General features: G+C 40.2%; 1 protein-coding gene across 2 annotated transcripts in view; it reads left to right on the forward strand.

Moving 5' to 3' along the window:
- LOC124607721 (ubiquitin-protein ligase E3C) overlaps positions 1-13860 on the forward strand; it is a 213444-nt gene that overhangs the window by 20326 nt on the left and 179258 nt on the right. For both annotated transcript variants that reach the window (XM_047139927.1, XM_047139928.1), the window contains exon 4: positions 10098-10253. In XM_047139927.1, the coding sequence (XP_046995883.1) occupies positions 10098-10253 (156 nt within the window). The remainder of the gene's footprint in view (positions 1-10097; positions 10254-13860) is intronic.

Here is a 13860-nt window from a genome sequence, read left to right on the forward strand (position 1 = left end):
TGCCCCATTTACAGAGTGGGAGCTCCTCAGTGTCCTTGTACATTGCCCTCACATAGCTCCTGGGCCAGATTGTATCCATGGTCAGATGATTAAAATCTCACGCCTGACTACAAGCGATATCCTTGCCATGTTATGCGAGTGGGGTCTCCGAGGCCCACTCGTGATTTTTATCCAGAATTTCCTATCGCTTCGTAATTTCTTTGTCCAAGTTGGTGCCTCCCATAGTTCCCCCCATATCCAGGAGAATGGAGCCCTGCAGGGCTCTGTATTGAGTGTATCACTATGTTTAGAGGTCTTCAACAGTCTGGGAGCAGCTGTAGGGCCGTCCACCTCACCCTCTCTGAATGCGGATGACTTCTGCATTTCGTACTGCTCCACCAGCTGCCTGAGCAACACCGACTGGGGTGCAGATCACTCTACGCTGCAGTGGCTCTACAGAGCCTTGACTGTGGGAGTCTGATTTATGGTTCGGCGGTGCCCTCAGCATTTCATTTACTAGATCCAGTGTGCCACTGTGGCGTTCGACTAGTGACAGGAGCTCTTAAGACAAGTCAGGTGACCAGCATCCTGGCAGAGGCTGGAGTCCCTTCATCGCAGGTCAGGTGTGCACCATGCTCGCCAGTTACATTGCACCCATTGGTAATTCTCCTGCGCATCCGAATTACCGTCTCCTTTTCCCACCCACGGTGGTTCATCTCCCGCATTGACAGCCCAGGTCAGGGCTTACAATTGCAGTTCGTGTCCAATTCTATCTGAACTGGAGTCCTTGCTTTTATCACCTATACTCGAGGTCCATTTGCGTACACCTCTATGGTGAACACCTAGGCTGCGGCTTCGCCTGGACCTTTCAAATTGCTCAAAGGACTCAGTTCACCCCGCTGTCACTTCCTCTCGATTCTTGACATGTACCGAGGCCATGAAGTGGTTTACACAGACGGCTCGATGGCTGATGGTCATGTCGGCTTCGCTTGTGTCCATGGAGGACATATAGAACTGCACACCTTGCCTGATGGCTGCAGTGTTTTCACTGCAGAGCTGGTGGCTATATCTCCTGGTCTTGTGTACATCCGTTCATGCCCTGGGGAGTCTTTTCTACTGTGTACTGACTCCTTGAGCCGCGTACAAGCCATCAACCAGTGCTACCCTCATCATCCTTTGGTAGCGATCATCCAGGAGTCCATATATGCCCTGGAACAGTCTGGTCATTCAGTGGTGTTTGTGTGGACCCCAGGACATGTCGGAATCCCAGGCAGCGAACTTGCTGACAGGGTGGCCAAACAGGCTACGTGGAAACTGCTGGAGATGGACGTTCCAATAATTGACCTGCGTTCGTTCTTACCCCCCCCCCCCCCAGGTTTTTCGGCTTTGGGGACAGAATGGCATAGTCTCGGTACACACAACAAACTGCCGGCTCCGCATTGGCCACGTTTGAGTGACCCACAGTTACCTCCTACACCTTGAAGACCCACCTCAGTGTCGGTGCGGCACCCGGTTGACAGTGGCCCGCATTCTGGTGCACTGTCCCACTTTGACTGCCCTGCAACGAAATCTTCGGTTACCGGATTTGTTACAGCTAATTTTATTTGACAATGCATCATCGGCTGATTTTGTATTATGTTTATTTGTGCGTTTTTTTATTTGCACATGTCCTTTGTCCTTCTGTGTCCTCCACCCTAGTGCTTTTAGGGTGGAGGTTTTAATGTGTTGCAGAGTGGCTGGCTTCTCGTTTTTATTCCCATGGTCAGCCAGCCATGGTAGTCTGTTTTGTCGTTTTAATCTTTTCTCCCTGTTTCTCGTATTTCTGTGGTTTTCTTGTCCTCTTTTGTCCATTTAAGTGTTTCTTACCCTTCCGTCGTTCTTGTGGCTTTCCTTTCTTTCCGTTTTGTGTTGTCACCCTTATGACATTGTTTTATTTAGAACAAGGGACCAATGACCTAGCAGTTTGGTCCCTTCCCCTCCTCTTTTAAGCCAACCAACCAACAGCTGACCAACCTAAGATCGAGTGGTTGGCACAGGAGGGGAATTGATGGTGGGTCATACCAAACAAGTCGGAATACTGATGAACGGGTGGGCAGGCAAAAAGATATTCCTTTCAGCCTTCCCTTCTGTGCTTAGTACATGTTTCCCATCAGACCTCTTAATATTCATACAGGTCTTTTCTTTTCTCCTAAGGTGTCTCTAATTTTCCATGTGCTGCTGTGATTGCTGCATTCAGATGCATACAGCTTCAGGAGGTGTCACCTTTGGTCACAAAGCTTGAGGATGTTGCCAGTGGCTGTCACCATGGGAGTCCGCATTATAGGTCCAGGTGATATATCCTTTGATCAGTCCACTACTGAAGCTGCCCCAGGTACTGCCCATACTAAAGTTGATTCATCATCGATTGTTGGGGCGGAAGTCATTCCAAGGAGAGGCAGGCAGCGAAAGACTTTCGAGGAGGCTGATCAGAGGGCCATGCCAGTCATCTGATGGACAGTTTTTGGGTGCTATCTGTGGCCGACGAAGTCCCTGAGCCAGATGATGTCACTTGCCCTGGTCCAGAGGAAGTGTCTCAGGCTGCAAGATCTGGACATTCAGAGAGTGTGGGCTCACTGATTGTTGGCAATCCCAACATTAGATGTGTAATGGGGTGTTTTAGGGATATGGCTGCCAAGAAGGGAAAGAGGTCAGTTTTCACTCTGTGTACATAGCAGGAGGAGTCATTTCAGATGTGGAAAGGTTGCTTCCGGATTCACTGAAGAGCACAGGATGCAGGTAACTGCTTATGGTGGCTCATGTTGGTACTTGGACTGAAAGAGAGACACTCTGGTTTCAGGCGGTTAGTTGAAGTAGTAAAGATTGCCAACCCTACTTGTGAGCTGAATGCGGAGCTCAGCATCTTAAGCATCATTGACAGAACTGACTGTGGTACAGAACCTAGTGGAGGATCTGAATCAGAATCTCAGACAGTTCTACAACCATGTAGGCTGCAGATTCCTAGACTTTCACCATAGGGTGGTGGGTTCTGGGTTCTGCTTAGTAGGTCAGGTGTCCACTACACACAGGCAGCTTCTACAGGGTAGCAGAGACTGTATGGAGGGGACTGGGTGTTTTTTTCTTTTTTGCTTAGATGGTCTCAGCAAACTACAGAAAGGGTGTCAGTGTAAAAGGGTGCAGTACAAACACTAAGAAGTAGGCCTAGAAACAATCTGTATTGTATTTGTTAATTGTTGTAGCTGTGTTGAAAAAACCAGGGTCCCAAGTGCTAATAGAAAGCACTGAAGCGCAAATCGTTATAGGCAAAGAAAGCTGGCCAAAGCTGGAAATGAGTTCATTTGAAATTTTTACAAAGAACCATGCACATATAGGATGGATTAAATACAGTAGGTGGTGGAGTGTTTATTGCTGTCAGTAATAGTTTACCTTCTAGTGAAGTCAAAGTAGATAGTTTTTGAGAGTTGGTATGGATAGAGGTTATCCTCAACAGCGGGTAGAGGCTATACTCGACAGCTGAAATAAATTAATAATTGGTTCCATTTACTGACCACCAATTCAGGTTATAAAGTTACTGAACAGTTCAAAGAAAACTTGAGTCTCATTTGAAATAGGTACCCCACTTGCACAGTTATAGTTACTGATGACTTCAATCTACCCTCAATATATTAGTGAAAATACATGTTTAAAGTCAGAGAAGACATAAAATGTTGTCTGAAATTGTCATGAATGTGTTCTCAGAAAATTATTTTGAAGAAGTAGTTCAGGAGCCCACTGAAAGTGTAAATGGTTGCGAGAACCTGCTAGACCTCGTATCAACAAATAATCCCGAGCAAATAGCATCTTGACGGGTACAGGGATTAGTGACCACAAGGTTCTTTTAGTGAGACTCAGTACCATAACATTCAATCCCACCAAAAATAAACGCAAAACCTGTCTATTTTAAAAAGCAGATAAAAATTCACTTGAGGCAATCCTAAGAGACAGTCTCCACTCCTTCCAATCTGAATAAGTAAGTATAGACCAGATGTTGTTTAAATTCAAAGGAATAGCATCAACAACTATTAAGAGCCATATACCAAATAAATTAATAAGAGGTGGTATGGTAAAGAGGTCAGAACACTGTTGCGTAAGCAAGGAAAAAAGCATGCCATATTTAAAATAGTGCAAGATCATCAAGATTGCTGAAACTTTACAAAAGCTCGAAATGTAGTGTGAACTTTGGTGCGAGATGTTTTTAATACTTTCAGCATCATAATTCTTGTCTCAAAATCTGGCAGAAAATCCAGAGAGATTCTATTCATATGTAAAGTACACTACCAGAAAGACAATCAATACTTTCAGTGTGTCATAATAATGGTGATGTTATCAGTGATAGTGCCACTAAAGCAGACTTATTAAGAACAACTGCCAACATGAGTAACTTTGAGAAGTAGATATTATTGGTGTAGCAAAGCAGCTTAAATCACTAATAAAGGCAAGGCATTCAGTCCTGATTGTATACCAGTCAGGTTCCTCTCAGATTAAGCTGATATAGTAGCTCCATATTTAGCAGTCAAATCCAATCAATTGCCTGTAGAAAGATCTGTACCTAAAAGTTCGAAAGTTACACAAGTCAAGCCAATAAGCAAGAAAAGAAATAGGAGCAATCCTCTAAATTACAGACCCATACTGCTAACTTAGATTTGCAGTAGTATTTTGAAACATATACTATCTTTGAACACAGTGAGTTATCTTGAAGAAAATGATTTATTGACAAAGAGCCAACACAGATTGAGAAAGTATTGTTCTTTTGGAACACACTGAGCTTTTTATTGTCACAAAATAATGAGTGCTATTGACAGGGATGTGGAATTGATTACATATTTTTATATTTACAGAAGACTTCTAATCAAATTGTGTACCTATGGACTTACCTTCTCAGTTGTGTGCCTGGATTTGTGGTTTCCTATCAGAAACATCACAGTTTGTAGTAACCGATGAAAAGTCATTGAGTAAAAGAGAAGTAATATCTGGCATTCCTCAAGGAAGTGTTATAGGTGCTCTGTGGTTTCTGATCTATATAAATTGTTTAGGAGAGAATCTGAGTAGCACTTTTAAAGTGTTAGCACATGTTGCTGCCATTTACTGTCTTATAAAATCATCAAATGATCAAAACGATTTAGACAATATATATGTGTGGTGTGAAAAGCGTCAATTAACTTTTAAATAATCAAAAGTGTGAAGCCATCCACATGAGTAACAAAATTTCGGTTACATGATAAATCATACAATTCTAAAGGCTGTAAATTCAACTAAGTACTTAAGGATTACAGTTACTAATAACTTAAGTTGATATGATCACATGGTTAATGTCGTGAGTAAAGCAAATCAAACACTACGATTTATTGACAGAATACTGAGAAAATGCAACAGATCAACCAGAGATACTCCCTACACTACATATGTGCTTTCTCTTCTGGAGTGTTGCTGTCTGGAGTGGGATCTGCATCATATAGGACCGACAGAGTACATTGAAAAGGTTCAAAGAAGGGCAGCTCACTTTGTGCTATAATGAAATAGGGGAGAGAGCTCCATGGATGTGCTACATGAGTTGGGGTGGTAATCATTAAAACAAAGGCTTTTTCGTTGTGCAGGATCTTCTTATGAAATTTCAGTCACCAACTTTCTCCTCAGAGTTTGAAAATTTGTTGTTGGTGCCTGCCTGCATAGGGAGCGGAGCAATGATCATCAAAATGAAATAAGAAAACTTAGAGCTCACATGGAAAGACTTGTGTGTTCATTATTCATGCATGCTGTTCAAGAGTGGAACGATAGAGAAATGGCTTAAAGATGGTTTGGTGAACCCTCTGCCATGAACTTAACTCTGAATTGCGGAATAATTATGTGTAACAAGGAAAATAAACAATTTTTGTCAATATAATGTAATTGCATAGAGGAAAAAAAAAAAAAAAAACACTCAAAGCGGTGGCAAGAGGACACACATTGAAAGAAAGGTTTTACAAAAGCAAGCTTTTGGAGCCAGTGGCTTTTTCTTATGGCAGAAGGATTGAAGAGGAAGGAAGAGGGGTGAAGGAAAAGGACTGAAGAGGTATAGGAAAAAGGGTAGAGATCAGAATAGCCACCCAGAACCCTGACTCCAAAAGCTGGCATGCATAAAACCTTTTTTTGTTTGTGTTTTCTCCTGCCACCATGTGGTGAGTAGATTTTTAATCTATTCAGTTACAGAATAATCATGTAAATGTACCTTTCTTACAATCTTGCATGATTCTGCTATAATCGTGCATGATTCTGCAGCCTTGCATTTCTCATCAAGCCATTCCTGCTTTAATGTTCATGTGCTATGAGTTTGGCTTTTACTAGCAGTCATTGCCTGGACTCGTGCCACAATGAACTCTTGCTGGTCTCAGACCGTTATTTGGAGCAGAATTTGATTTCTGATGACCACTATGCCCTTTGATGTTCTTTTATTTTAGAGTGCGACTGATATTCTTCAGAAATGCAAATTGTCTCAGCATTTTCCAGCTGTGGCAGATACAGGGTCCAATGAGATCTTAATTCAGTACCTGTCGCCAAACCTTGTTTATATTGATGTCCATACCTGTGTACTATGTTATCTGACACCTTTATTTTGATGGACTCCTTAATTATGCTGGCCCAGGAACTTGGCATTTGCCCCACTATATACTGGTCTCATCAAATTTCATTTCATGATAGTATTTGGGGCAGTGCTTGCTGACAGCTGATTTGCTTATTTTATAAGTTGAGTATGTTGCTGACATTACTTGCAGCCTCTCCTATACTGTTTTGATGGTCTGCCCCATGTAAGACAAACGGACAAGATGACCCAGTGGTTAGTACGCTAGATTCCCATTCAGGATGATGATGGTTCACATCCCTGTCTGTAGATTTAAGTTTTCTGTGGTTTCTCTAAATTGCTCCTGGCAAATTCCACGATGTTTCCCCTGAAAAAGGCAAGGCCAATTTCCTTCCCCATCTTTCCATATTATGAGCTTGTGCTCTGTTTCTAATGATTGTGCTGTCAATGGGATGTTAAACTCTAATCTTTCTTTCATCCATGTAAGATGTGCCACATTCACTTGGAATGCATTATGCACCCTGGTTTCCGGAGACAAAGGAGGAGGAGTCTGCTGGTTTTTCTGGGTTTTGGGTTACTGAGGTAGATAAGTGATTTTTGGCTTCTCTGGTGAGTGTTTCCTTGTCTGAAAGTGTTAAAGCTATATGGAACAGAATCCTTAGCACTGAATTTGTTGGTGACAGATGATAATGGCTCAGAGTGTGGAGATAGAGATCAGTTTGCATAAGTTTTCTATATTCACTGTGACCCATGGATCTGTCCTTTCTTCTCTCAATTAGCAGGTCGAGGAAAGGTAGCTATCCCTCTTTTTCAAGTTCCATCATGAATTTTATATTACAGTGGATTGAGTTTCAGTGTTCCAGGAAATCTTCAAGTTTTTCCACACTACAAAGGTGTCTCCTGGTACCAACAGAAAAACATCGGTTTCAACTAGGTGGATCCTAGTGCTTCTGCTTCAAGGTGCTCCATGTATAGGTTCACCATGGCAAACAATAACGGTGTACCCATTGCCATGGCATGGGTTTGTTATATTTTCTGTCAAACAGGAAATAAGTTGACTTCAGAAAATGCCTAAAAAGTTATGTGAAACAATCATCTAACTTTTCTGCAATTGTTTCCAAGAAATGAGAAAGTGGAATTCACGTAATGAGGGAGTCTGCATCAAAACTGACTTTAATGTCCTTATTCTAGAGCTGCAGTTGACTTAGGTGCTCTATGGAGTCACCGGAGTTGTGAAAGTGATGTTCGTATTTCCCTATGTATTTACTGAGATTGCTTTCAAGTATTTTGTTATCTGGTATGTAGGTGCAAGACTTTTATTAACACTGGGCCTCAGAGGAATTTTGTTCTTGTGTACCTTAAAGGGCCATATAGTTGTTGTGACACTGCCACTTGTGTTCTAACACCATCACTGATGTTACATGTCAGACCTTAGGCACTGAGAAGGGTCACTATCTTCCTCATGATTTTATTCATGGGATTGGCATCCACTTGTCTGTATCAAACTTCATTTGGAAGATAAAAAATCTTCGTGTTACAGTCCATGTGTGACACTGAGATCAGAGGGTTGCTCTTGCTGGCAATCAGTGCTCACTGAAGCACACCACTAATCAGTTAGGCCAAGAAAACTGGACAGGTCACATTCCTGCTTTGTCTTTTTGTACGTCCTGTCGATCTCAGTTTTTAGATGTCTGTATTATTCTCTTTTGATTGCTTCATTTGCTGCATACATATATTTTTTCTTTTCATGAATTAGATTCATTATCTCATGCGTTATCCAAGGATTTGTACTGAGCTGTACCTTATTGTCTGTTTGATCCTCTGCTCATCTCTCAAGAGTACTTATATGTCTTCTGGTGAATTCCTTTCTCCTGTTTCAGTCAATCGATGCCTAAGGCACCCATAATAACTCTCAACAACCTCTAATGCTTTCACTTTATCCAGGTGTCCTTTACTTAATTTCCTACCTGTCTGCAGTTCCTTCAGTTTTAATCTGCAGTTAATAACCAGTAATTTATGGCCAGACTACACATCTGCTTCTAGAACTTTTTGCAGTTAAAAATCTGTTTTTGTAATCTATGTCTTACTGTTATATAATCTGTGTGAAATCTTCCATTGCTTCCACGTCTCTTCCACATGCACAACCTGCTTTCACGATTTTTAAACCAAGTATTAGCAATGATTAATTGTGCTGTGGTCAAAATTCTTCCCGGTGTCTTCCCCTTTTTCATTTCTCATCCCCAGTTCATGTTGTACTATTTTTCCTTCTCAATTTCCTACTATCAAAGTCCAGACCTCCATGACAATAAAATTTTCATTTCCCTTAACTATTTGAATAATTACTTTTATCTCATCATACATTCTTTCTGTCTCTTTGTCCTCTTCAAAGCTGGTGTGCGTATAAACTACTATGGTTGGTGTTGGCTTTGTGTCTTTTTTGGTTACTATAAGGCGTTCACTATGCTATACTTACCTCATTAATGGATCAAACATTCCAGGCTGTGAAGCCTACAAATGTTTTGTTTCTCCTGATGACGTCCTGGGTACTACCTCCCCAGAGATCTGACTGAACTACTGCTTTACCTCTAAAGTATTTTACTCAGTAGGATGCCATCATCATTAAGCCATACTGTAGAGCCACATGTCCTCGGACAATATAACAGGTGTAGTGCCCCTTGCTTCCAGCCCTTTACAATGCCGACAGAACGACGCCATGTTGGTCAATGTTACAAGACCAGGTATCAGTCAGTCATCCAGACTGGTGCCCTTGCACCTACTGATAGACTGCTGTCCCTGTTCAGAAACAACATGTTTGTCTGGTCTCTCTACAGATACCCCTCCCATGGGGTTGCACTTACCCGCCACAGTTACCTGTATCGTAGAGGCATATAGGCTACCCTGCCTCAGCTACGTCCATGGTTTGTGGGGTGCACTCTCCTCTAACTCAAATTAACAGAAGAAGAGCCCCCATACAAAAGAAACTAACTTCCAAATGTAGTGCTTAAGCATGACGCCACCCTCACAATACCATTACATAAATCACTATAAGCCAACCAATGTTACCAAAGGTCTCCATTGACTCATTTGTCACACGTATTTGAAAAGGTATTTATTAAAGTTTTCTGTCATCAGTTTTGGAAGTGTTTGCAGAGTAAACAGATGTAACCAAGGAAAAGATAACTGTTGTGTTGTATAAGGCACCGTAAATGCATGAAGAAATTATTTGATCTGAAATAAATGATAAGGCTCTTGAGCAGGAATGAGTAAGAAAACTATAACAGTGTAGAGAGAAACTGAGTAAGATGAAAAATTACTAAGCTTATGAATACTCACAGTGAAGATATTTCTTTGACTGTAATTTATAAATGATTCAACAGCTGTGAAATTGTGTGTGTCACGTCTTTGTTTATTAAATTACCTCACAAATTTTCCAGCCCTTATCAGTTTAACAATATTTATCTCTATGCACTTACATTTTCCTCAACAACAAAATTAATGTTCAATTTTTTTTTTCTTTTGCTAACAGGTCTCAGTTTCACAATTGTTACTTAAACAGCATGAAAGTGTATTAAAAACTGCTGATGAAAGTTGGCTGTGGCGAATACAGAGACTGTTGCACCTAAACTTACAACAGATGGAACGAGCCGGCAGCCGTGATTCGCTCGCTGTTGGGTTACGCATAGTAAGTTTATTCTAAAGAATTGTTTCAGTCATTACTGTGCTTGTTAACTCTTTATGGGTCTCAGTGTGAACTAGCCATCATTTATAATTTGTAATTCTCTTTACTAACAATGTGTATGTGATACTACAGAGCCATTTGTGTTTATTCTTTTAAAATAACTGTGTCTTATGGTTTTCCTTCAAAAAGAGTACTGATGGTATTCTAATGATATAAAATAAAATTGTGCAACATGGATATATGCTTCAGACTTGTACTCTGCTTCCGTATTCATAAACATACATCATCATTGTTGCAGCAGCAATAGCAGTACTAGATTAAGGGTATCCATACTATTTATTTTTGTGTGTTTACTTTCTCTACCCACATTCCATTATGTCATCATCTTACTCTTTTCTTATCTGCAGGAATCCAGCAAAGAACTTCCATCTACTATTCATTAATTTGGGTCCATTTGTTTGTTGCTCCTAGTAATTCCCAACATAATAATATTTTTGCATTTATCACTGAGCAACCCTTAGATTTTGAATGGTTTTCACATTCAAAGTCAATGTCCCAGTGCTGTAAGCAAAACCACTAACACATGCTTGATTGTTAACATCCCTTTACAGACCTATTAGGAAACAGTTTTTAAAACCACTTAGTCCACCAGAATTACTCCAGGTCATTTTTACTCTTGTGTTATTTCATTTTGTTATTGACAAACTTCTTCTTCTTCTGCCCAAAATATAAAAACTCAATCTGTTCTATACTTTTATTGTTAATTTTTTCTTGTTTCTTTTTGTTTTACCTTGTTGTCATTGATTTCTTGGCCTGCTTTAACCTTGTATTAATCTCTTCCATGCGTTGTTGATATTTATTTACACTGGAGGCAAACAGTACAGTGTCATATGCAGAACCAAGGTGCTTTGCATATAGTAACTGGTTAAGTTAAGTTATTCATCTGTATATTGAGCAAGCAATAAAGGAAACAAAAGAAAAATTCGGAGTAGGAATTAAAATCCATGGAGAAGAAATAAAAACTTTGAGGTTCACCGATGACATTGTAATTCTGTCAGAGACAGCAAAGGACATGAAAGAGCAGTTGAATGGAATGGTCAGTGTCTTGAAAGGAGGATATAAGATGAACATCAACAAAAGTAAAATGAGGATAATGGAATGTAGTCGAATTAAGTTGGGTGATGCTGAGGGAATTAGATTAGGAAATGAGACACTTAAAGTAGTAAATGAGTTTTGCTATTTGGGAGCAAAATAACTGAGGATGGTCAAAGTAGATTGGATATAAAATGTAGACTGGCAATGGCAAGGAAAGTGTTTCTGAAGAAGAGAAATTTCTGAACATCGAATATAGATTTAAATGTCAGGAAGTCATTTCTGAAAGTATTTGTGTGGAGTGTAGCCATGTATGGAAGTGAATCATGGACGATAAATAGTTTGGACAAGAAGAGAATAGAAGCTTTCGAAATGTGGTGCTACAGAAAAATGCTGAAGATTAGATGGATCGAGCATGTAACTAATGAGGAGGTACTGTATACAATTGGTGAGAAGAGAAATTTGTGGCACAACTTGACTAGGATGAGGATTGGTTGGTAGAACATATTCTGAGGCATCAAGGGATCACCAATTTAGTACTGGAGGGCAGCGTGGAGGGTAAAAATTGTAGAGCGAGACCAAGAGATTAATACACTAAACAGATTCAGAAGGATGTAGGTTGCAGTAGGTACTGGGAGATGAAGACGCTTGCACAGAATAGAGTAGCATAGAGAGCTGCATCGAACCAGTCTGTGGACTGAAGACCACAACAACAAGAACTTATGATTCTACTTGTTTTTCCCATTTTAACACTTCGGTTACCATACCCGAGCATAGCTTGGGCCACAAAGCTGTGTTCAAAAGACCGTACGCAAGTACAGATTGGGCCGTGATTTTCTCAGAGTGTGTGTGTGTGTGTGTGTGTGTGTGTGTGTGTGTGTGTGTGTGTGTGTGTGTGTGTGTGTCACCTATCGCTCAAAAACTGGATTAAATTCATATGAGAACAATATACAGATATCTTGCTAGGTGTCCCTTGACAGGTGCTGCCTTCTGTTGCCAATTTCTAGATTATTTCAAAGAAACATTTGCAAGTGTAACAGATGCTGTCACATGCTGAGCCAGCGTGTGATCATGTTGACATAATGTCATGCACGTTCTCATTAGGTTTTGCAGTTCACTGTAATTCGGCTACAGACACATCACATTTGTTGAGTGAGCAAGAAATTTTGGAAGCTCAAGAGGAAGAAATTGCTCAGTAACTCACCTCACACTTTTTATGGAAAGATAATTATACTTTTGTCACCTTTATTTTAAAATTTGTAATCTATCAAAGAACTAAGGTAAATACAGAAAATAAATTTTGGAACTTGGTACTTTTTTGTGTGGATTACTCTTTAAGACGTAATGTTTATTTATGCCCCAATAATTGTTTAAAATATTGCATGCATGGCTGGTTTTCTAGGCCCAAAATTCTTCTAAGTGTCTGGTTGTCAAAGTGTTGACGGCAAGATGACTTTCTGTATGGCTGCTAAAATATTTTTCGTTTTGCTGTTTGTATCCTGGTGCCTCTTCTTTCAATTCTTAGTTAAGTGCTAGCCTGAGGAAGTCTTAATAGAAGGTGTAGCATTGAGGTATGTTTTCTTCCATATATGAAAATAGGAGAAATAAAGAGCAGAGATCTAGCATCACAGGCAACTTAATACTCACAAAAGTACTTTATCAAAGAATGGAAGCAAAAATTAAAAATAGGTTCCTAGTGAATCTGTTTGGTTTTGGGAGACATAGTTGCATTTGAGAAGCAATTACATCATTATGACTAATACAAGAGGGCAAATTAAGAAAAACAAAGAAACTTATGGTGCAGTAATATACAGGGTGTACCAAAAAGAATCATGTGATTTGGCACATCTGTATTTCTAAAAGTAATAAAATATGCCGTGACTTTTGTTTTTTGATGAATGGAAAACTCAAAAAAAGGTTGCAGCCTGCAAAAGTGTTACATGCTCATAAAATTATTTGTGGTAGAACACCCATCTGCTATCAGCATTTCTGGCCTCGGTGCATTTAGATCATTTGGGCTTTCTATTTCTGATAATGAAGTCAGGGTTGTATCAGACATAGTTCCTTTCCAGGAACTAAACAGTGTCTGCACTACATTTGCATCTCTGTTTCAGCCATATTTAAGATGTGCTTCACACTTTCAGACACATATCACTCTTCAGCTTGATGCCATGCCTCATTTTTACATCAGGCCAACTTTGGTTACAGTATATGTTGATGTGAAGCAGGAGCTAGGTCATCTCCAGGTTGCTGGGGTTATCGAGCTGGTGAAGTCTAGTGCATGGGCCACACCCCATCTTCATCATAAAGCCCAATAGTTCCTTCAGATTGTGTAGATTTCAAGTCTGTAATCATTGTTTAATTGTAGGTGAAAACTTATCTTATCCCCAACCAGAAAACTATCTCACCAAACTTGTTCGAGGGGAATACTACTCAAAGATTGACTTCACCTATGGTTATCTCCAGCTACCCTTAGATGAGAAATCGCAGAACATCACTGTCATTAATATACCTTTTG

This window comes from Schistocerca americana, chromosome 1 (assembly GCF_021461395.2).
Source record: "Schistocerca americana isolate TAMUIC-IGC-003095 chromosome 1, iqSchAmer2.1, whole genome shotgun sequence".
NCBI lineage: Eukaryota > Metazoa > Arthropoda > Insecta > Orthoptera > Acrididae > Schistocerca > Schistocerca americana.